Raw genomic sequence first — 23491 nt, forward strand, 5'->3', positions numbered from 1 at the left:
TTATTATTATTATTACTATGTATACTGCCATTTTTAAATAATAATAATAAAAACAATATGTATATATATATATTAAAAAAAAGCATAAATTAAAAGTTTTTACTCATTTGATTCTTCATTTGAGACTTAATATTTTGTTCCTCCTGACTGACTTGAATAATAAACTTCAACCAATAGCATTTCAATTATTGTCTCTTTTATTTTGACACCTCTAACCGGATGTGTGCGTCATACACAAACACAGCTTTCAGCTTCACTTCCTGCTGCTGTCATCTGATTCCTTTTCCTGTTGGGAGAAAAGTTTCTGAAACCCGAAACCCCACCCTCTCTACTCTCTACTCTCCACTCTCCACTGACTGAGAGCAGCAGACCTAGAAGAAGAAGTGGTCCGAGGTCCAGACTCGAGGAAGAAGAAGGATGATAATAAGTTATAATGGAGTTATTATAACACTGTTTGGACAACTAACGGTTATTTAAACGAGGAGGACCAACGGCTCTAACGGCTCTAACGACCAACGGCTACTTTTTGAAATGTTTTTGAATGTTTTTACTGGATAACTCTTCCTGTTATGTTGTGATAGTGTTTCTCTGATAAGTAATGGATGCGGGACATGCGGGATTTCCTGCGGTGAGACGCGGTTATTGGAGATTTAAAGGGTTAACTTTAATGCTAACTGGTTGAAAGAGTTGTGGTAAAAACACTGGTTGGTTGGCTGGACCTGAATGCTCCTTTTCCTGCTATTCTTCTCAGCGCTTCCTGCTTTGTTTGTGGTGGCCAACTGCACTTAATGGCTAAAAATACATAAAAACTCCAAATGGACATCTAAAGTGGGATTATTTTGGAATATTTTAAGCTTCTTACACTTCTCCGGACATCAGAACTCAACAGGTGCCAATGAGAGGAAGAGAAGCTCATTTATTTCCATAATGAGGTGATTTCAAGAGTAAATACCAAATGACAATGGGCTCAAACCATCACTTGATTCAGTTCCTCATCATCAAACTAAAAAGCAATCTCCCCCCGGCTGATTCTGTGTAATGTCAACACGACGAATGAAAGACACTCCAGTTATCTTTGAGTCCTCTTCCGTCGCCCACTTGTCGGTCAAGCCTTTTGAACACATTTCACTGGTCCCTGATGAACCAACAAGAAAGACAGGAAGACAGGGAGCAAGGCGCAATAAAGTACTCCTTTGTACTTTATTTTCAAACCCTTGGGGGTGCTGCTGCGAAAAAAAAATCAGATCCAGTCTAAAAAACATCTGCGCAAGGCTCCATGGAGCCGCTGAAGAACATATTCAGTCGCGGCCCGCTGTCAAACTGGAAGAATTTGGATCAATCCCAAAAGGGGAACTTCACGAACCCGGTGTGGACGGCGTTGTTCGACTACGAGGCGTCCTGTAAAGATGAGCTCACCTTGCGTAAAGGTGACCTGGTGGAAGTGCTGTCTCTGGACTCTGAGATATCGGGCGACGAGGGCTGGTGGGCGGGTAAGGTCAACAACAAGGTGGGCATCTTCCCGTCCAACTATGGTTCCTTCAAGCCAACTGGATACGGGAAGCTGCCGGGCACCGGCGTGGTCGCCGAGCTCAGCCCGGCCGTGGTGAGCCAGTTCGAACCCGACGTTCTGGATTTCCGGGAGTTGAGCCTGGAGGAGGTCATCGGGGTCGGGGGCTTTGGGAAGGTGTATCGCGGCACGTGGAGAGGCCTCCTGGTGGCCGTGAAGGCCGCCCGGCAAGACCCGGACGAGGATATCAGCGTGACGGCGCAGAACGTCCGGCAGGAGGCGCGCCTGTTCGCCATGCTGACCCACCCGAACATCATCGCCCTGAAGGGCGTCTGCCTGCAGGAGCCCAACCTGTGCCTCATCATGGAGTACGCCTCTGGCGGGGCGCTGAGCCGGGCGCTGTCGGGGCGTCGCATCCCGCCGCACGTCCTGGTCAACTGGGCCGTGCAGATCGCCAGAGGAATGTTGTACCTGCACAGCGAGGCCATAGTGCCCGTCATCCACCGGGATCTCAAGTCCAACAACAGTAAGTCCTTCAAGCGTGCAGTCATCAATCAAAAGCCAGTAACCATTCTGTCAGCGTTAGGTTGATGGAAACAAAGTGCACAGACGTGTTTACCGGGCAACATGCCCCCATGGTGGTGATGGAACATGGTGTACTACACATAAAGCTGCTAAAGGCCTCTCTTTTAGTGTTCACAAGGCCACATCGAGAACAAAGGCAACCTTTTTAAACTCCCTCAACATAATGTACGGCCTATGCTCCAGTAGAATTATTAACTCAAACATCCCATTAGTCTGGCAAATTGAGTTATCTGTCTGCTTTTGGTTCTGCACCATTAATTAATACAGTCCCAAGTCATTGTCCTAGGGCAGAGGTCGGCGACCTTTACTATCAAAAGACTTTACGAGAAAAAAAGTCATAATATTACCAGAATGAAGTCACAACTCTACGAGGAAAAAAGTCGTAATGTAACGAGAATAAAGTCATAACTTAATGAGAAGAAGTCATATTACCAGAATAAAGTCATAACTTTACGAGAAAAAAAGTCGTAATATAACGAGAATAAAGTCACAACTTTACAAGAAAAAAAGAAAATAACACGTAAAATTACTACTACTATACTACTATACATATATATATATATATACTAATATTATGACTTTATTCTCATAATACTACGACTTTTTTCTTTTAAACTTCTGACTTTATTCTCGTAATATTACGTATTTTTTTCTCGTATTATGACTTTCGTACCGTCGTACCATAGACCTACAACAATGATAAATTAAAATGAAAATGTAAACAAAAAACAGTTATTCATTTCCATTTTTAAAAACCCACAGGGAGCCACTGGAGAGGAGCTAAAGAGCCGCATGTGGCTCCGGAGCCGCCGGCTGCAGACCCCTGTCCTAGGGTGATATATCACTTTTTATCTAGTCCGAGATCATGACAAAACATTCAAAAATAAGATTAGTGGTGCAACAACACATCTTTTCTTGGATGCTAGCCCAGTCATGTGACGCTCTAAAAAGGCTACAGAGATGCAAATATGTGTTGATAGGACAATAATTTGCAAGCAAAGGTCAGGAATAGAAGAGGCCTTTCCGTCTCTGCACCGTCGCAATTCACACTTTGGACTTTGATGCCATCTGGGGGCAGCAGCTGGGGGAGGTCTTGCGTCAGGTTTTCGGGCCCTCGCGGCAGACACGTAGGCATTGAACCTTGTCATTAAAGCTATACTGCAGAGAGATGTATCGCTGATGAAGCTTTCTGTCCCCCCCCACCACCACCACCCTTTTTTTTTGAAGCAGAACAAGTGCCTTTCTCAGCTCTAACAGCACGCTTAGCCAACCTAAACACGGAGCCACCTGCATTTTTACAGCAGCCTCCCCCTCTGTTATTATCATTCTTTGCGATGCAGCATATAATCCCCGTCAGCTCTGTGGCTGTATCTTGTTGCGGTCCAAAAGATTTTCACCCTTTCTCAGCTCATCCCCTTTCTGTTACGGCACATCCCGATTTGCCACGCCGAAATAGAAAATAGAAATGCTGCTTGTTTAACTGGCACCGCAAAACATTCAGTACTGTAGGTTCTGAGAATGTGACCTTGGTTAGGAGTTTTCTATCTTGATTCACACTTTTAAAGACAAACGATCCCTATTCAGCAAAACCTTTCTCCCAGACTCCTTTCAGCATTCCCACCATAAAACATGACATGTCCCTTATAGATTAAAAAAGAAAATACCACTAATTTGTGAAGGAAATGTCTTTATTCTTTGATTTTTGGGTTTCTGGAAAACAAATGTATATATAATGCCTGACAATGACTGATATATTTGACTTCAGGACATCTCTGACTACACACATGCTGAAAATCTAAATTTTTTGCTGTATTCATTTAGATATTTTCCAAAGTATAACTCCATAGAAGTGTATGATTTTTTCCCATGGTCTAGTGTTGAAAAAGTGAACAAAAAATCGCAATACATATTGAATCGGCACCCAAGTATCGTGGTAGTATCGAATCGGGAGATAGGTGAATCGTCCCAGCCCTAATATTAACTTGTTAAGCACCAAAAAATTAACTTCCATGTCCTCCGCCATTTCTGACAACGTCAAACACAGTAAACACGACCGCATTTGAACGCACCATATCTCATTGACCATCGACCATTCCCCTTCCCATTCCTCTTCTATTCTCTTCACCAGGTTCTTTCCTAGTAAGACCTCTCCATTTGGAAAATAACGTCTCCTGTAGCGCAAAAGAAAGTCGAGTTGTGTCAATATAGTGTTTGTATATGAGGCAGGCCAACGCAAACACAATCTCTCTCTCCGTGCACCGGGAGATCGTATCGCTCTCCTCGCTTCTTGCTTTTTTAAACTGAATCTTTGTCCACAGCCTGCCCCTACATGTCTCCATACAGCCATAACCCTGCTGTGCCACTGAGCAATATCCTTTTGTGGTGGCGATGGTGGTGGTTAGGGTTAGAGGGAGGGCGGTGGTGGTGGTCGGGTGCTGATAGGTATAACGCACAGGTGCAGGAGCATCTTAACATAAAGGCAGTTTAAAGTAAAAATGCACGATCAAATCAGATGATGGGGCAGTTAGTTACAGTACAAAATGTACTTGGGTTGTGGTGTCGGTTTCTCAGAATAACGGTGCAAGTTCTACTTTCAAGAGCTGGCATTTTGCGTCAACGCTCTGCAGTCACACAGGGATAAATCTGTCATAAAGACCTATTTCCAATTGTAGTCTAAATCAGGGGTTCTCAAACTTTTTGGGGCTTCTTAAAGGGGAGATAATTTGGTAACACTTCATTTTACAGGTCCGCAAATTTCATGGTAATTAGGTGATAATTAGCAAGTAACCTATTCATTCATATAACATTTTTACTGTATTAATTTAGATATTTTCCAAAGTTAAAGTCCCTAGAAGTGTATGATTCAATTTTTTCCCATGGTCTATTGTTAAAAAAAGTTGACATAAATCGTAATATCGAAAGCTATACATATCGAATCGGCACCCAAATATCGTGATAGTATCGAATCGGGAGATAGATGAATCATCCCAGCCCTATGTTTTAGTGATGCAAATGGTCCCCATCTTTAGATATACAAAGAATAACTCCTTTTATGATACTAAAAGATCCCCCTTTTACCATGATATCAGCCTAACCAAAACACTAGATGAAGAAGAGACCACCAGCAGCAGCAGCAGCACATTACTACATTAAGATTCCCTTTTGGCCCGCTGTTACAGTGATGGATTAAGGTGAATAGTCATTACCCCTGAAGGGCTTGTAAACCAGAGCTAAAAGTTGTAGCTAATGACCGGCAGAGCGCTTTGGCCTGTTTCGGAAGATGCTGATGAAACAGGATCATAGAAGAAAGTGCATGGTGGGGGCGCTTGGGTCGAAGCCAGAGGCCATAACTGGAATTCCACTGAAAGTAGATAGAGAACAGAGAGCAGAGGAGCCTCTTTCTCTCACTATTGTGTCCATAATATATCTGGGGATGAGAGTCTGGGGACTTTTCACAACTTATGCTATACACACAGTCATTTTCTGTTTTTAGCAGTGTTTTTATGGTTACTTTACCACTCTAAAGCCATACATTTCTGCAGGAAACACTGAATCCTGGTCAGAGTGTTTTTATCAAGTCGTTTCATTTTTCACCCTCATTGGCTCAGACTTTGAACTATGACCCACATTAGCTTTCTCGCTAACGGCTTCTGACTATCCACGAACAAGAAGGACACGTCTCGTGATAAACCTTGGTGCGATGACCTAAATTACGCAACGCAAAATTTGCCTCATTCACGTACATTTTTCAACTCAAGCAGGAAATTTGAGACGCCATGTTTGACAAAGCCTAACAGCGTTGAGATTCTCCCGTCGTCACTGACGTACCGACGGTGTTGAATCAGAAATGGAGGGGAAAAAATGATATAGCCGTCTGTTGGCACCCAGAACTCTACGATTAGTACCTCATATTTGTACAGAGACGGACCAAAATCTATGTGTATACACAATAACGTTGCTGCCGTTACGACGTTATTTTGAGTGTTTATGGAGCAGCTACAATGTTAGGATAGCATGATCAATCCAAAATCCAAAGTTGTTTGCTTGTCGTCTTGCAGACAGACCTGACAAAGCATGAATTCAAACTTTTTATAAATCGTCTGACAGCCGGTGTCAGTGGTTTAAAAACCTTAGACTTTGAACCGCGACCCACATTTAGCTTTCAAGCTACACGGCTTCTTCTTATCCGCGAACAAGGACACGTCTCGTTATACACTTTTGTAGTGCAATATAACCAGCTAATTACATTTTTTAGTTAATTTACAGTGGACTTAGAAGCAGAAATTGTTATTCTTTTTTGGTCACTAGGGGGGGGGGCAGCGGAACAACATGAAAACATTGGCATATCACCTCACAAATTAATTATGGCTAATGTGTTAGCGCACACTAAAACCCGGAAATGAGTTAGCATTTTAGCACGTCCGGTTCCCTTGTCTCGAAGTTAATTATGGGAAGGATGACCTCTAGGCGTTAACGCAGTTTTACACTCGGTGGCTCACGTTATTGCACTCTTGGAAAGAGAGTGATAAGCGGAGGGGTATTCAGTTGGTTGCAATCTGCAACCACACCGCTAGTTGTCAACAAATCCTGCACACTGTCCCTTTAAGTTGTCTGTAATTGAATTCTTGCTATAGCTGCAGTAAAAATCTTGCTATCAGCACTCAAAAGCTCATTCAGTCCAGTTGCCGTCCAGTTATCTGCACAAAGCCTTCATAGATACAAAAACAGCTCGGCATCACCGCACGCCATAAACCTCTGCAGAGGCTGTAGTTAGAACGAGTGGGGAAAGGGCCAAGCTAAGCACTTGCTGGGCTCTGAACTCACAGGCCCCTTTTTTTCAGGAAGAAGCCACAGTTAGATCTTGGATCAACAAGTCTTTTTTTTTTCTCCACGAGTGGACAAACATCTGATACATCCCACTACCAGCATGTTTTCATTCAGGGCCCCCAGCGCTCCACACTGCAGCACACTCAAAACATCCCCTATGTGTGTGTCTGGGTGTGTGATGTTTGCATGTGTGTGGTGAACTGCTCTCCTGTTACCACTGCACACACACACACACACACACACACACCACCATTCCCCTGGAATCATGAGGGCAATTTAGACATTTAAGGTATTTGGTGAAGGGAATGGGGGTATTTTAAACCTGATAAGGTCTGCACCTGTATTTCGTTAAGGCAGCCGTATTACCTCTTAACACGTGTAGTTGAGTTTATAAGTGAGCCAATGACAAAGTTCAGCTGGCCATTAGAGAGAAAGAACACGATAAAAATCTTATCTACAGATGGAAATTTAGCGGGGAAGAATGTCAGTAAGGCTCGACTTTAGCTGTCAGTTTGCCAGACAGATCTTTTATTGTCTGCTTCATGTACTTCAGTGTGAGAAGACGTCAAGATATTGCATAGAGTGCTACAGGAATGAGTCCTAAAACCCAGAAATGAGTTAGCATTTTAGCACTACCAGTTCCCTCGTCAGTGGGTTTTCTTTCAATGGGTTTTAAGTTAGATGCCTGAAATAAGTTCTGTGGTTAACACAAGCTCAAGAGATTTTAAAATGGGTTCTATGGCTACCCACGAGTCTTCCATTTACAGACTTTATGATAATCACATGCAGTTTGGGGCAAAAAACATGCAGTTTTTTTGCATGCAGTACAAATGTGTTATTTTCTCCTACTCTAAAATGGTGTATCTGAATGTTTCTGCATACTGGGGTCCCTAAACAGTCTTTGAATTACATAAATTGGGTATCACTGTAAAGCTGAGACTCTTGTGGATCCAATGAGCCCAACTGTATTCATGTGTGATGATGTTAGTCCCCATAGGAGACATCTCATTGTAGTGAGACCAATTTTTGTAATTTGACCTCACTGTATAAAATGACCTGTGGTGACCTCTAGGATAATCACAGCCTCATGAAACTTTACAGCCACAAACTACAGACCTAGAGCATTCAGAGGATGGATGGCTTTCCTAGCTAGATTGATGATAAGGAGGTTTCTAAGCAGTTTACACAACAGAAGTGCTCGCCAATCCAATCGACGAAAAATGCAATTCTTGCAGAAATCTTAAAAATTGTCAAAAGTTTTTGATTCCAAATCACAGCATGGCTTTTTCTATGGTGTTCCTCAAGGTCTTGGTGTCTTAATGTGTTTTTTTGGAGGGATTATTGATCATTTTGATCAATTCTCAAGTGGTGAAAAGTGGTTAAATTTATGGTGGGCACATGGAACTTTGGGCACATGGTAAAAGGAAGTCGTATATGGGCCACATCCCATGGAAAGAGGTAGTAAGTAGTGGACCTAGAGTTTTGTCAAATTTGTGATCTATAGACTATAAATTAGCATTAAGAAGGATGTCTACAATGTCAACATGTTATCACATTGAACTCCGTTGATAACCTCTGCCTCACTGCTTCATCACACTCAGCTGAGCTGAGCTACGCATGATGTGCAGCATGCGTGAAGGAAGGGATGTTTTTACAGCATACATGTTAATACTGTTTCTGTTAGAAAGTGGTAGTGATTTCTTTACTATTTTTTTTTTATCACTAAAACATCTGGCCCAAGATGTTGAATTGGCTGTAATGTTTTTAAACTTAGAGAAGAAATGGGCAGTTGGGATGAAAAGAAATAGCCACTACGGCTGAAAAAACAAGGAAGAGGATAACATTTGTAGAACATCAGTACTCTGACAACAGAAAACAATACCAGGAAAAAGATGATTCAGCTTATGCTGCTTCATTGACACAAGTGATATCTGGGAAATGCGGTGAAACAGCAGTGAGTTTTAAACACCAAGGAAGGAAACAAAATATAAATAAAAATGAGGAACTTGTGCACAAACCGTGTTATACTGGCTTGTCATGAAGGAGGTTAAATAACGCTCCAAAGTTACTCTACATTTTGGCGAGGAAAAACTGTCATGGCCATTCTCAAAGGGGTCCCTTGACCTCTGACCTCCAGACATGTGAATGTAAATGGGTTATATGGGTACCCACGAGTCTCCCTTTTACAGACATGCCCACTTTATGATAATCACATGCAGTTTTGGGGCAAGTCATAGTCAAGTCAGCACACTGACACACTGACAGCTGTTGTTGCCTGTTGGGCTGCAGTTTGCCATGTTATGATTTGAGCATATTTTTTATGCTAAATGCAGAACCTGTGAGGGTTTATGGACAATATCTGTCATTGTTTTGTGTTAACTGATTTCCAATAATAAATATATACATACATTAGCATGAAGCAGCATATTTGCCCACTCCAATGTTGATAAGAGTGTTAAATACTTGACAAATCTCCCTTTAAGGTACATTTTGAACTGATAAAAAATGTGTGATTAATTTGCGATTAATCACGATTAACGATGGACAATATTTGAATCGATTGACAGCCCTAATTAAAATATTCAATATATACACCACTGGCCTTTCAAACTTTATTGAATTACTCAACTAGCTCACCACTTTTGATCCACGCCACCAAGAAGAGCACATTTCTGCATTGGTTAAGTATTTTTTATTCAGCAGGAGACGTAACCTGAAATGTCAAGCGTAGCAGAAAAATGCACCGTCATTAAGTCAACCCATCCATAAACATGGCTGCATCTTCAGTTTGCTGATTGGCGTATCCGAGGGGTGCCTGGGGTGTCCTGGCAGGGTCACTGGGGGTAGAGCTCAGCTGTGTTGCTGCTGGCTCACAGTGAGTGTCGGTGGGTGATAAGGCAGACGGGGTTTGAGAGCCAGCTGCCTGGCTACATCCTTTCCCTACTGCCTTTAGTTTGGAAAAGACTCACATTGGCTCACATTGGATTGACCAGCAGGGTAGATGCAATGACTATAAAGGCACTGATCTCTATTCTAGATCTGGAGATTTAGCACATGCGAACGTGGACAGAATCCAACGTTAGTAATGGTAACAGACAGTATTTTTTTTAGATCAAATTTTCTAGAAGCAGATTTTTTTCTGTTGATATCTTGAATTTTGACCGTTTTCAGTTCCTCAACATGAGGTTCAAAGTAGATTTATACTGTGTTGAGCTGCTTAAAGAGAGCTGGAAGCGAGATTAGCACAAAGACTGGAAGCAGGGGGAAACAGTTAGCCGGACTATGAAGGCCGACTGTTGCGTCGCCTTTGTCTTGGCCGACAAGTTGCATTTGAAAACACCGCAAAGACGACAGCCGACGGCTAAATTTTATAAATAATTTCTGATATATTTGACTTCAGGACATCTCTGACTACATACATGCTAAAAATCAAACATTTTAATGTATTAATTTAGATATTTTTCAAATTAAAAGTCCCTAGAAGTGTATGATTCAACTTTTTCCCATGGTCTAGTGTTAAAAAAGTTAACAAAAATTGCAATAAATCGTAATATCGAATCACAAATCTTATCGGATTGGCACCCGAGTATCGTGATAGTATCGAATCGGGAGGTATCGTCTCAGTCCTAATCTATATGCTGACATCTTAGTGTTGATAAGAAAGTGAAGACCACGGTCTATTCCTGTATATCAGCACCGTGTTGTCTTCTCATACAGTATACACTGTGTAGTGTAGGTGCAAAATGAGATGTGCCCACACAATGACTGCACACCCACGCTTAGTCATGAACGCTGCAGTACGTGTTTGTGTGTGGTTGGATCAGGATGAGTGAGGGGGCAGAACAACAACTCCAGGGGAGAAGGAGGAGGAGAAAAAAAAAGCAAAAGCAAAGCAGACACTGGAAGGTCAGAGCACACAGGAAGTAGAGGTTTCCAGAACTGAGCCTGAGAGTGTGTTGTTGTTGTTTCTTCTTCCCTTCTCCGGTCTTAAACCTCACTCTCTCAGCCCGGCCTCTCTCTCTCTCTCTCTCTCTCTCTCTCTCTCTCTCTCTCGATCTCGATCTCGCCACAGAGATCACAAGACAGTTCCCATGCAAATGAGCGAAAAACCTTCATATCTGTTAGTGGAGGAGAGAGCACACGTTTGTTTTGAGTTCAGGAAGGAAGCCAACGTAAGGAATGTTGTTCATGAGTGGTTGGCTTTGTTATAGCCGGCATGTTTCAGAGGAGTTTGTGGTCAATTCTGACCTTTATGGGCATTAAGTTAGGGATATGGGGAAGTATTTTTTCTAATAATATGTATTTGTGGATTTTCGCTTCTTTATTATTTCTAGGGCTGTCGCAGTGAAGGAATTTCCCCTGCGGTGATAATGATTGGCTCAACAGCTTGATAATGCGATATTATTGCCTTTTTTTGGGGGGCAAATTACTTAGTTTATTCTGATTTTAGTGCTATATAAATCAGCTTTATTGTTAGGCTATTATTAGGTATATTGTTGCTTTTTAAATGACAAAGATGACTGTTTTAAAACTAATCAAATACACAGAAGGGCAATGAGGCGCAGCGTTTTTTCTGCTGAGACGCTTTGGTTGCTCTGGAAGAAGCTGAAGGCTGAAGCATGTAGGGACAGAAGACGGACCCGCTGGTCTATATGTGTTAATTTCTCCTCCGTTGTTGTTGTTGTTGTTCAGCAATTGTAGCCTACGTGTAGGATGTGATGATTGGTCTTTGTGGTATTTGTAACGCCCCGACTCCATTGTGTTTGGACGACCGGGTAAACGGTGACAAAGTTGAAACATTTTTCAACTTTCTACACCAAACGTGCAGCGCTCGGCGCAGAATAGACGCTCGGCACCTCATCACGCCGCTGCCGTTTGTAGCACGGCGTAAATACACGGCGCTCCCATTGCACCCAAGTTTCAAAAGGAAAAACACGAACATAGCGTTTGTGGCGGTTACCTGCCATCCCCAGCGGTCGGCTTGTCAATAGCGCGGTATTGCAATATTGCGGTTATTGTGACAGCCCTGATTATTTCCCTTCTCTTTCACCTTGACTTTGACCTTTGCCTTTTTCACAAAACTTATGTTTTCCAATGCTACTTAACCAGACAAGCAGGTGACTTCTGAGGCTTTATCTAGAGTCATTTCATTAAAATAATGCCTTCAAAGCAGCTCCGCTTCTCAAAGTTTTGAATAACTAAACCCCCATTTTTAATACCTTACCTTGATGCGAAGAAGCACATTAATGTTAATGTAAGGTCACTACAATCACAGACAGAATGTCAAGTAATAATCATAGCCTCTTTCCACCGCAGGGAAATCTCTAAGAACACGGGAATCTTTTTAGTAGCTCAGAAGCTTTACCTGCATTTTGACCCCAGTAATCAGGGTCTGAATTTAGTTCCTGAGCCGTAGTTCCTGCCTCTTCGTACCCGGTTGAGTTTGATCCGTCTATATTTACGTCCTCAGGATATCAGCGCTCCCTCCCATCCCTACCGTACTACCTTGACCTCAAAACTTCTGGGGTCAAGCCAGTAATGGGCCTCCTGTCTGAGTTTGGAAGGAAATGGCCCCTAATGAAGGTTAAATTTCAACACATGAGCACTGCGCTGTTAATAAGTGACCGTTTTCAGGATCTCACAGCCTTTTACCTGGCAACGAAGGAATCATTTATAAACGAGGGCTGTCAGTCGATCAAAATGTTTAATCGCGATTAATTGCATGATTGCCCATGATAATTAATATGTTGTCCAGAAACCCTCACAGGTATTGCATTTAGCATCAAAAACATGCTCACATCATAACATGGCAAACTCAAGCCCAACAGCTGTCAGTGTGTCAGTGTGCTGACTTGACTATGACTTGACCCAAAACTGCATGTGATTATCATCAAGTGGGCATGTCTGTAAAGGGGAGACTCGTATGACATGGTTGGTGTCAATGGATTCCTTAGGTTTTTTTAGTTTTATATGATACCAGTAACTTCACTCTAGCTTTAAAACTGAGCCCACCACAACCTAGAAACCACAAGTGGTGTTAATTCGTTAAAGAAATTAGTGGCGTTTAAAACAAATTTGCGTTATTATCGTGTTAACTTTGACCGCCCTAGTATAAACCTCCAGTACAATGTTGTCCATGTTGTAATAGTTTTTAAGAAGCAGCCCAACAGTTAAAGCAGGTTAAAGTGGTTAAATCAGATATCACTGCCAACCTGGAGAGGTGAGACTGGACAAACCTGATCAACATTTGGCAACAACAGGGCACGGAGAGTGTCCTACATTTCATTTTAATTGTGTCAACAACACTCCACTATGCAGTGAGTGTGTAATAATAGAACAAACATTAGGGGGTGAATCACAACTCTATCTTCACGTGCATCAAATGAGAAAGAAATGCCACCTCCGACTGACTGCAGAACCTTCTATTCATAAGTTGTCAGTCGGTCGTGGCCGGGTGTGTAAACTCACTGACGTTGCCTAGTTCCTACACTCGGTGAACTTGTTGCGTGCCTGCCTCTGAGCTGAGACGAAACTCCAGCGCTGGTTTCATCTTCTGCACTGTGATTATGCCCTATCACTCCCTCTCTCACTCTCTCACTCGCTGGCTGCCTGGTCAGAGGTTGCCAGACTGTCTGTCAGCCTATGGCCTCGTCCCTCAGGGGACAAAGCTCCCGTTCTTCCTGGGGAAAGCCCCCACCCTGCCGGAATTCTCCCTTCGCCTACGGGTGCAGCGCAGGGAGGCGGGGGGAGAGGGAGGAAGGTAGGGAGAGCATAGAGGAGGCTTAGGTTGAACCGATGTGGGTATTTAAAGGCTGATACAGATTTGTACATTTGACAGAATTGGGACTTTGGGTCAATTTTAAGTTAGTTTTTTTTTGCAGATGTTTTTGTCTCTGGTTTATTTTCTGGTTCAGCTTTATAGCCACATCAACCAATAGCTGCCTCTTAAGCTGTTTTTCCACTGCATGGCACGGCTCTGTTCGACTTGACTCGACTCACTTTTGGTACAGCAGATAGAACACCCTCATAATTTTGTCGCGGTAGTCGGTGTTACCGGTGTTACCGGTGTTACACGGTGGTCGGGCACACACTGATTACATTACGTACCCACCGTAGTTTCGCTTTTTTTTACAGAAATAAAACCCACTTAGTTCATTTTGTCCTTGGGATGAAGGACGGGGATGATGGATGGGACACAAAACACAATGTTTTCCCTAAACTTAACCAAGTTTTTTTTGCCTAAACCTAAAGAAGTTGTAGCTTTATTGCCTAAACCTAATGAAGTTGTAGTTTTGTTGCCTAGACCTAAATAAGTTGTAGTTTTGTTGCCTAAACCTAACAGGTTTTTTTTTTGCCTAAACTTAAATAAGTTGTAGTTTTGTTGCCTAAACCTAAAGAAGCCTTTTTGTTTGTGTTCAAAACATGACGTTTCATTCAGTTTTACAACATATTAGAACGTGTTACTTTTAAGTTTCACTTTTACATCACAGTAGGCGTAGTAGGCCCCTATTGACCCACATCTATGGTGCTTATAGTGACTGATAACGGTGATTGAATCTAATCGAAATTGCATTGTGGCAGACTTTGTGATATCGGCAAATATATCGTTGTCCAAAGAATTGATATAATATAATATCTTGATGAAACTGGTGGCTTACACGCCTAGTCTGCAGTGTGGGAAACGCAAAAATCACCATTCTAACGTGTAAGAAACTGAACTGAACTGGTCTGCTCGGTGGAAACGTGGCATTACACTCACGCACTGATATATCAGCCTAACTACCAGAGATCGGAGGGGCTGAAGAATGATAGCATACATGAGGAAAAAATGCGGTGAGAGATGGCGATGGAGCTCCAGCGTTGAATTATAGAGAAAACATAATTAAGTGAGGTGCAGAGTGAAGAGGCAGAGAGCGGCTGACTTTTGCATCTGGCATGTTATCGTGACAGGAATGGGTGGTTAGAGAGAGAGAGAGAGAGAGAGAGAGAGAGAGAGTCCATGCAGCTGAAAGGTTACAGCCTCTATCACTGCGTGTACTGTATGCTCAGCACCAGCCACATGTCCTCTCAAATGTCCTTGAGCAGGACGTTGACCCTTTACCAGCGTTTGCTCTCGGTATGCCAGGTGCTGTAGATGTAATTGAGTGTTTGCTAAGCCCCCTTCAGTTACTGTTGCTACGCCTGTCAAGCTTTCCTTTCTCACACGACACCTATGCAACCAGGATAATGATGGCAGATTTACCACTGGACATTCTTAGTCATTTTGAAACAATGGGTCCTTGATTTCGGACAGAGGTAGACAAAAGCATACTTCTCATTCCTAGCTGGCAACTACCCATTTTCCCAGCTAAAATGACAAATGGAATGGAAACTTATTTCCAAGAAAGTTGTGAACACATCACAAGATTTAAAGTGGTGCTTTTCTGCAATTCTTTGTGAAGAAAATCAGTTTTTGCTGATCTGTTGATGAAATCAACTAATCGGTTAGCGTTAGTCCCTAAGAATTTCTTTCTTTCTTCCAAAATTGTAATTGTTTTGTCTATTTTCCACCAGATTGAGCCATTTTCTCATGTCCTACAAGAGAAATGCATGCTATTTTCCTGGTTTCCTGCACAAATAAATAAAAAAAGAAAAACCCTGGCATTTAGTATAGAGAACACAATTATCTTTTTGTGTTTTTAAAAATGTTTGAATTCTGAAAAATGAATGAATATTTGGTAGTTATGATCAGCACTAAGTTGGCTAAAAGATTTAAATTATATAAATATATAATGTTTTTATGGCAGGTTTTTTTTATGCTGCCATTTTTGTCCTCTATAGCACATCAGAGCAATTTTTTAAAGTGAGGCACAAGGGCTAGTATTACAAGTATGATATGGAAAATGTGAGATCATATTGTTATTTCATTCTAATATAACCCTATTTGGCTGCTCAGCTTTCGTATTTTTTGTATTTTCAAACAGTAAACCTTCACTTTTAACGTGAAAAGAGAAAAGACGACCCTATGTGTTGCTAATGTCGGCTACTTTGGCTAACGTAATGCTATCTCTATAACGTTGGCTGGGGTTGCTGGAGTGTAAACAGCAGATCAGGGTAAATAGATGGTGCGTCATCTATAACCCCTCAACCTAATGAAACCTAGTTAGTTAATGATGTGCTCATTGGCCTTGTAAGGAACGCTCAGGTAATACGTAATAAGCTAATTAGCCTGGCACGCTAATTATTGCAGCTTTGAGCAGATAAACACTGCTTAATCCAAGAATAATGGAGGCTTTGGCTCTTGTATTTTTTGGTTTTGCAGAGGCTAAAAGTCCCCAAAAAACCACCACCCTCCTGCAAACAGTTTTTGTGCATTGGCATTGCCCGCTATCTGATTTAGTAGATCTGCCACATCACAAGTTCCTCGAAATACAAGGTCACCACATTTGTAATGACGTCAGAGAGAGTTCCCTGAAACTTGTCACAGTGCATTTTTAATGTTGAATTGATTTTGCAGCATTTACCCGGCTGTTATATAATCCAAATAGACCTAAGGCTCTTGTTTGATGTGAAGAAGGTGAATGTCTGTGTTTGCCCAGGATGGACACGGTCGTACTTTATCAGTCAGGTATGTTTAAAATCCATGACACTGGGATTCTCTCTAAGCTTAGCTGTTGGGTTGAGTCAGACCCAGCACAAAACTCAGACCGCCGCTGGTAGGAGTCATATCAGCAACTGACACAGTCTTGTTTCTGAACAACAAACAATACCAAACAGAGTCCCGTTGCCGTGGAGATCTGTCACGGTGTTTTTTAGTGGCGACATTGTTGGGTTTCGCCTCGGGAAGACGCTCTGTCTGGGCAAGACTGATCTAGTCGTGATACTCGCTGTTATCCTTTTGAAGGTAGAGGTGGATTTCCTGTTCTGTTAACTCACCTCCTCAAAATGTGATCCCAGGTGAGAGATACCAGAGGATGCTGGGTATCCTCATTGTATTCGCCCAGTAGAATTTATATAATTTTATGTGGTTAATTTTTCTTCCTGACGTCCTACTGCTCCTATGTAAAAAGCTATTTGTGTTAGTGCTGTTTCTATAGCTCTCTATACAGCAAGGAGGTCATCAGGGCTATTTTTTTCTCTCATGGTTCCCTCCACAGAAGTCGTACTGTCCAGACTTCAGTGCACTACTTTATAAACTTCTTAAACTGTTTCTCGGTACAGTTTTTGAAGATGTCAGCAGCAGCAGACTTAATGTTATGTGGGTCAGTTGGCTGATTTGGACACAGTGTGAGTGTTGCCACACACCGTCCAGTAAGCAGCTGACTAATGCGTCGTCCGTGTGATGGTGGCGGTTAAGAGGCGGGAGGGCTGGACGGGGCTGAACTGTAGATGCACTCTGCTTTAGCTCAGGAAGTGGAAGAAGAATGTGGTGTGTATTTGTGCTGAGACGGCTAAAATGCTTTTTGCATGTTCATTTCTATGCTTAGTTGCATGTGTGTGTACATATATGAGTGTTGTGGACCCATATGTGCGTGCATGAGTGTGTGTACATGTAGGCTATATCCGCCCAATAGGTGCAGAGACATTCATACGCATTGGTTATGTATATTTATTATGTGTGTGTTATGAAACTGTCAGAACCCTATAATAAATCTGTGTGTGTACACTGGTGTAAGATAGGCCTGGTGCCAGGGACTTTTATTTGGCCTCTCTCCCAGCATGACACTGTAGTTAAATGTCCATCACTGGGTGGATAGAATGCTGTCTGTCTACTTTACTACTAACAGGATATCCATCTACCCAGAGCTGCACCCAATTAGACTGCTATCAGGCCATTAAATACGCGTTATTGGTCACTATAAGCACCATAAATGTGGGTCATTCTGGGCCTACTACGTTGAGGTTTTAATTACTACGGTCGCTAGAGGTCGCTGTCGTTTTCTTTTATATCTTCTTTCGGTGATCTGCCATGTGAATAGATGATAAAGCCTACTAGTGGGTGTAGTAGGCCCCTATTTACCCATATCTATGAGGCTTATAACCACTGATAACGCCTATTTAATGGCCTGATAACAGTCCAATCGGCTGCAGCACCTCTGGGCTGAGTCTCAGGACATAGCGCGGGTTGCCAGATATGATAGGTGAGCACAGGTTTTGGTTGTTCTCAAACCTGGCAACAAGACCTCTCGTTGCAAAAAATGTCTGATTGTATAGAAGTCTATGAGAAAATGAGCCAACTTCTCACTTGATTTATTACCTCAGTAAACATAAGTTTATGGTCTCAAGTCTTCTTCAATACAGCATGATGTTCATTTAGTAAATCATGGTCCCATTTAGAGTCAAATAGACCATAAAGCAGGGGATGCTTTAGGGCAGAAGGAGGTGCAGATGTCTAGTTTTCTCTCAAAACACTTGAATTTCAATATGCTGAAAGGTTATTATGGAATTTTTGCCCAATGATGCCAAAAACATTCGGCCTATTGCCACTTTAAAGCTTTCTCTCTAACTGGCTCTAAAGGCCTGAAACGACGTGCGTCAGCTGCCCTCTGAAGTGGTTAGCGAAGCTGTCGTCAAAGTTCTGTTAACTTCACTGTTAGTAAAAGGAGATATTTATGCTCTTATCTGTTAGCTTGGAGTTGAAAGTGCTCAGAAATGCCAGCTCAATGTCACTCCTTGTCATGTCATGAACTCTTGCTAAGCTAAGCTAACCATGGCCTGACCCCAGCTCTGTACTTAATGCACAGACATGAGACTGATATCAATCTTCTCATTTCACTCAACTAGTTCTTAATATGCCTATAATACATATTTGATAATCAGACAAGCAACTGTTGATAGCTTTAAAACACAGCTCAAGACTTAGGCTTTGTCTGAAATCACATACTATGTACTACATACCCAATGCTATTATACTTTTGTGTATATAAACAGTAGTGTGTATCTTTTCGGACGCACTGAGCAGTAATTTACGTTGTCACTTCCGGAGAGCCTCCATCCATGCCGGTTGGAGACGTGTAACCATGGTAACCCGTGCCGACCTCATGTGACCAAAACGACGGTTTGTGAGATTCAAAGTCTGAATTAATTTAAAATATATATTACGCCTTACAGTTAAATTGAAGCGTTATTGACGTTACAGAGCTGTCCTTCAATGTCCGTTATGACAATGTCACTACCGCATTGCATTGTGGTATATTAACGCCACCATAGTGTCCAGCGTTGCATACTGTAATATTTCACCGGGAATAGTATGCAATTCGCGTACTGTTGGTTTCATATTAAGGTTTTGGACATACTAAAATATCTCACATACTGTTTTAGCGTACTTAATAGCATATTAATATGGAATTTCCGACGCAACCTTATTTTTATGATCTTGCTTTTAATACATTTTTACCTTTTTTAACATCATTGTTTTTATGTATTTTACTGTTTTATTGGTTGTATTTATTTGTACATTTTGGCTCCTGATGACCTCTGTCTTTAACACCTGTGTTATTGTTTCTATTTATTTTTCTTGTAAGGCACTTTGAGCTGCATTTTTAAGTATGAAAGGTGCTGTATAAATAAAGTTTATTATTCTTATTATTATATTTATTCTTATTATATTTATGATGATTATTTTGTATTATTTTATACTTTATTGCGAATTACTCATGCACAATATGTGCAGTATATATTTGCAATTTTTGTCTTATATTTTATACATTATTATTATTATTATTAGTAGTAGTAGTAGTAGTAATATCTAGTTAACAATTCACATGTCAGTGTTCAGATGCTCCAGCTGTCATAGCACATCCATACATCTCTGGGATTTAGCCTACACCTTGTTTGTGTGTGTGTGTGTGCGTGTGGTAGTTCAGTGGTGTGTATTCACGTGTGCATGAAAGTGTGTCCTTCAACTGCAAGTGTGTGTTTGTGTGCACAGATTTCTCATGCATTGCTACTTGTGTGCAGCTGGGTGTATTGCTAAAAATTGGACACAATATGTGAGTTAAATTTCTGCGTGTGCATCTGTGAACGAGTGCTTTGCGTGTGTGTGTGTGTGCGCCATTTTCTCTAACTCTGCTTTCTAGGCCTGTGGGAAGCCACTTTTAGCCGTTCCCCGCCGTCTCACTCATCATATGATAACGATCGTGATTCGGCACCTCTCTCCGTCTCTGTCACCTCTGCTCGCTCTACCACAGCACCTACTCGTCTCCCCCGTCTGCGTCTGGTGCCACGTGACCCCTCTTAACCTCAGCTTCCTAAAATAGCGCGTTGCTTACTGTGCACAACGACAAAATCGGCTCCTGTGTTTTTTTTTTTTTTTAAAGGAACAGCCCCGCCACTGGAGGCTAATTGGCTGATACCGGCGTCATTTCCTGGAAGTGAGGGTCACGGCGCAGCGAGCGAGCACCCGGGTGGAAATAGGGGTGGCTGACCGGGGCGTGTTTTTACCAGAGGCTGACAAAAGAATTGGAGTAAAGGATCAGGGCCTGTTGCAGTAATTACCAGCACCCTCCTTCAATACCAGCACCCCCTCCCCGAGGGCCTGTGGAATAGACAGAAACAATGACTCAGCCATAGAAAGGACAGAAATTGATTTTCTGCAAAAAGGTTAAATGAGCGGCCACTTTCTTTCTCACTGTAGAGGTTGTTTTTGTTTTGGCCATTGGCTACTTTTGCTATTTTGTGATTTGCGCCTTCTCCTCGAGGCAGAAGTCAATGTGAACGTTCGTGATGGACATACCTTGATGCTGTTTTTCGACCATTTAAAAAAAAAAAAAAAGCTGTGAAGAAAGTCAAAGTCTGCATTGATTGTCTGTCTTTGCACCTGTCATCATCTTAGAGACAGACAATCACATATGCCGTTGCTGGGGAAGGTGTCTGTGTGTCTGTGTGTGTGTGTGTGTGTGGTTTCGGTGGCAGCAACTGGGTGCCGAAATTGTCGTGCAAGAACGTTATGAAAGAAGTCACACACAGCAGACAACACAACCTCTTGTGATGCATTCCTTTGTGACGTCAAACTCGCTGCCTCTGGGCTACGAGGCACAGCACAGGATGTCTGAGAGAGAGAGAGAGAGAGAGAGAGAGACAAAGACATAGACAACAAAGACAGTAAAAAAGAGAGAATATGTGTAGAAAAAAGATAAGTTTGTGTGGTTCACGAAAAAAGAGTTTTTCAGTGAAGTAAGCAGTCAAAAGGAAAAAGAGCGGCGAGCCCAGAAAGTCAGAAAGTGACTGCAAATAGCAGGAGTCTTACTTCCCTATAATAAGTCAAATTCTTTGCTGCTTCTCCTCCCTGCGTTTGATGGCCGGCCTTGCCCTGAGCGATGCCCAGCCTGCCAGCAAAGGGGAAGAGAGGCACGGCTGCCGGTCGTACTGAGACATGTGATACAGAGTCACACCGCAGCAACCGACGTCCTCAGCATTATATTCTATTTTCATAGAAAACAAAGCCTGCGTGGTTGTATAACACTGGCTGGTTACCAAAACGTGTTTACTTATAGGGTTATTACATTTTACAGTGTATACTTTTCTCATTTTGGAGCTCTGCGTTTGCGTCTATGTTTAGAGGCCCATTCTTGAATATCAGTCATCCATATTTGATTGATCCGTGTCGCTGCGGTCAGCTTTGTCCTTCCCTATCAATAAGGGTTGATCAATTCTGGATTTTTTTTAATCAAATGGTTGTTTTTTGTCATATTAAAGTAAGAAAGGAAACCCCACATTGAAGGCAAAAAAAAACCCCCGTCCCAGTAAGCATGGTGAGGCCAAAAGGCGTCTAGACATCTAGGTTAAAACTGTGCTAAATTTGGTTAAAATGTGAAATAATGTAGGTTACATATGTATATATATGTTATGTCATTAATTCCTCAGCATTTGAATGACCATATTTAAATGCATAGTTAGAACCTACAACAATATAGGTGTCTAAAAAAATACCTTTTAACCTGCAAATCACTAAATCTGCGTTCACTGTTCTCATCTGATTTACAGTGATTTAGCTAACAGATTCGGCAACTCCAGTGTGTGCAAGCGTTAGCACACACAGATTTGTTGTTTTTCTTATACAGTTGAGACATTGCACACTGTGGTGTACTGTGAGCTACTGTGATCAGAGCCTGTGATGAGGGTTTAGGTGTTTTTTCCATAAGGCAGGGCAGGGTATTATATTATATTATATTATATTATATTATATTATATATATTATATATATTATATATAAAATGTGTATGTATATATATAATATATATATATAAAATATAATAATAATAATATATAATATATATATAATATAATAATAATATATAATATATGTATATATATATGTGTATATATATATATATATATATATGTGTGTGTGTGTATTTCTATCATTGTTGTACCTGTAAAGTAGCTACTGTTTTGTTTTTTGCTTTAAAAAAAAAAATACTGGTTTGGACATAAATTGGTCCGGAGAGACATTTTAAGATCTGAAACTTCATTTTTAGTTTAAAACAGCTGTTGATCTTTCTGGTCTTATGACGTACAGTGTTTTGTTTTAACTGTAACCTCGCCAGCGTTTTTGGTTTGAAAGCGTCTCAGAAGCGTATAAACCATCTACTGTTGTTTCTCTGTCACAATAATAATAATGCAAATGAGCCAAATCCTGCAGAGCTTGAGAAAACTAAAAATGATCTCACTGTGTCTGCATGAAATAGACAGACCATAATCATGGATCTTTCTCACACAGTAAAATGATCAGCTCAGACATCATTATAGGTCCCATGTAACTACAACCACTTATAGGATGTGTTCTTTGTACTGAAAGTGGTAGAGTCTACCTTGTTCTGCATTATTGTAGTTTTCACTCAGAAGAGCAAAGTTTGCTTCTGACATAAATGGTACACTTTTGTCATTCTCACACATTTAAATAGGCTGGTTTGGTGCTTTCTGTCTTGTGTTGCATTGAGAGTACATTAGACTGCACAGTATATGTCTTTGTTGGGTCTCTGCTCTGAAAATATAATCAGCGCTGCCACTTCTTATGAAAAACCTTTTAAATCCAGGGGCGTGAGTGCATATAACATACATTATAAAGTACCTATTACCAACATAGGAATTGCAATTTTTTTTTTTGACACACTGGTAACTAGATTAATAACTAGATTCAGATTGGTAATTAAGAGTGCATCAGTTTAAACATGATAGTAGTCTGCAGGTATGACAGGAAAGATGAATATCACCGTGCTTTAAAGGGGACATGTCATGGAAAAACTCACTTTTACAGTGCTTGTGCACATACATTTGGTGCTTACCAACCCATAAACTGTGAAATAAGAAAACCCTGTCAGTTTGTTGTGGACACCCTTTGCACCGTATTTTTCTCACAAGCCAATCAGAGCATAACGGAGCGTTTCAGACAGAGGGTGAATACGGGTATATTCAGACAGACAGTATGAGAAAAACAATGTGTTTTTTGAACATTAAAGCATGTAAACATGTTCTAGCAAACACCCAAAATACAAGTATAAACCTGGACATGAGCATGATATGTCCCCTTTAAAGGACTAATGTTTTTAGTCTGGACCACACCATTGTCATGAAAAGGAACATACACAGTGT

The 23491-nt window shown here is 41.4% G+C and overlaps 1 protein-coding gene across 1 annotated transcript in view; it reads left to right on the forward strand.

The window, feature by feature from the left end:
• Positions 1–234: 234 nt before the first annotated feature.
• The window catches only part of LOC119481318 (mitogen-activated protein kinase kinase kinase 11), a 44459-nt gene continuing 21202 nt past the window's right edge, over positions 235–23491 (forward strand). Inside the window, exon 1 of the mRNA XM_037758120.1 lies at positions 235–2033. Coding sequence (XP_037614048.1) covers positions 1277–2033 — 757 coding nt within the window. The 5' untranslated portion in view covers positions 235–1276. The remainder of the gene's footprint in view (positions 2034–23491) is intronic.

Source organism: Sebastes umbrosus, chromosome 22 (assembly GCF_015220745.1).
Source record: "Sebastes umbrosus isolate fSebUmb1 chromosome 22, fSebUmb1.pri, whole genome shotgun sequence".
In the NCBI taxonomy this organism is placed as follows: domain Eukaryota; kingdom Metazoa; phylum Chordata; class Actinopteri; order Perciformes; family Sebastidae; genus Sebastes; species Sebastes umbrosus.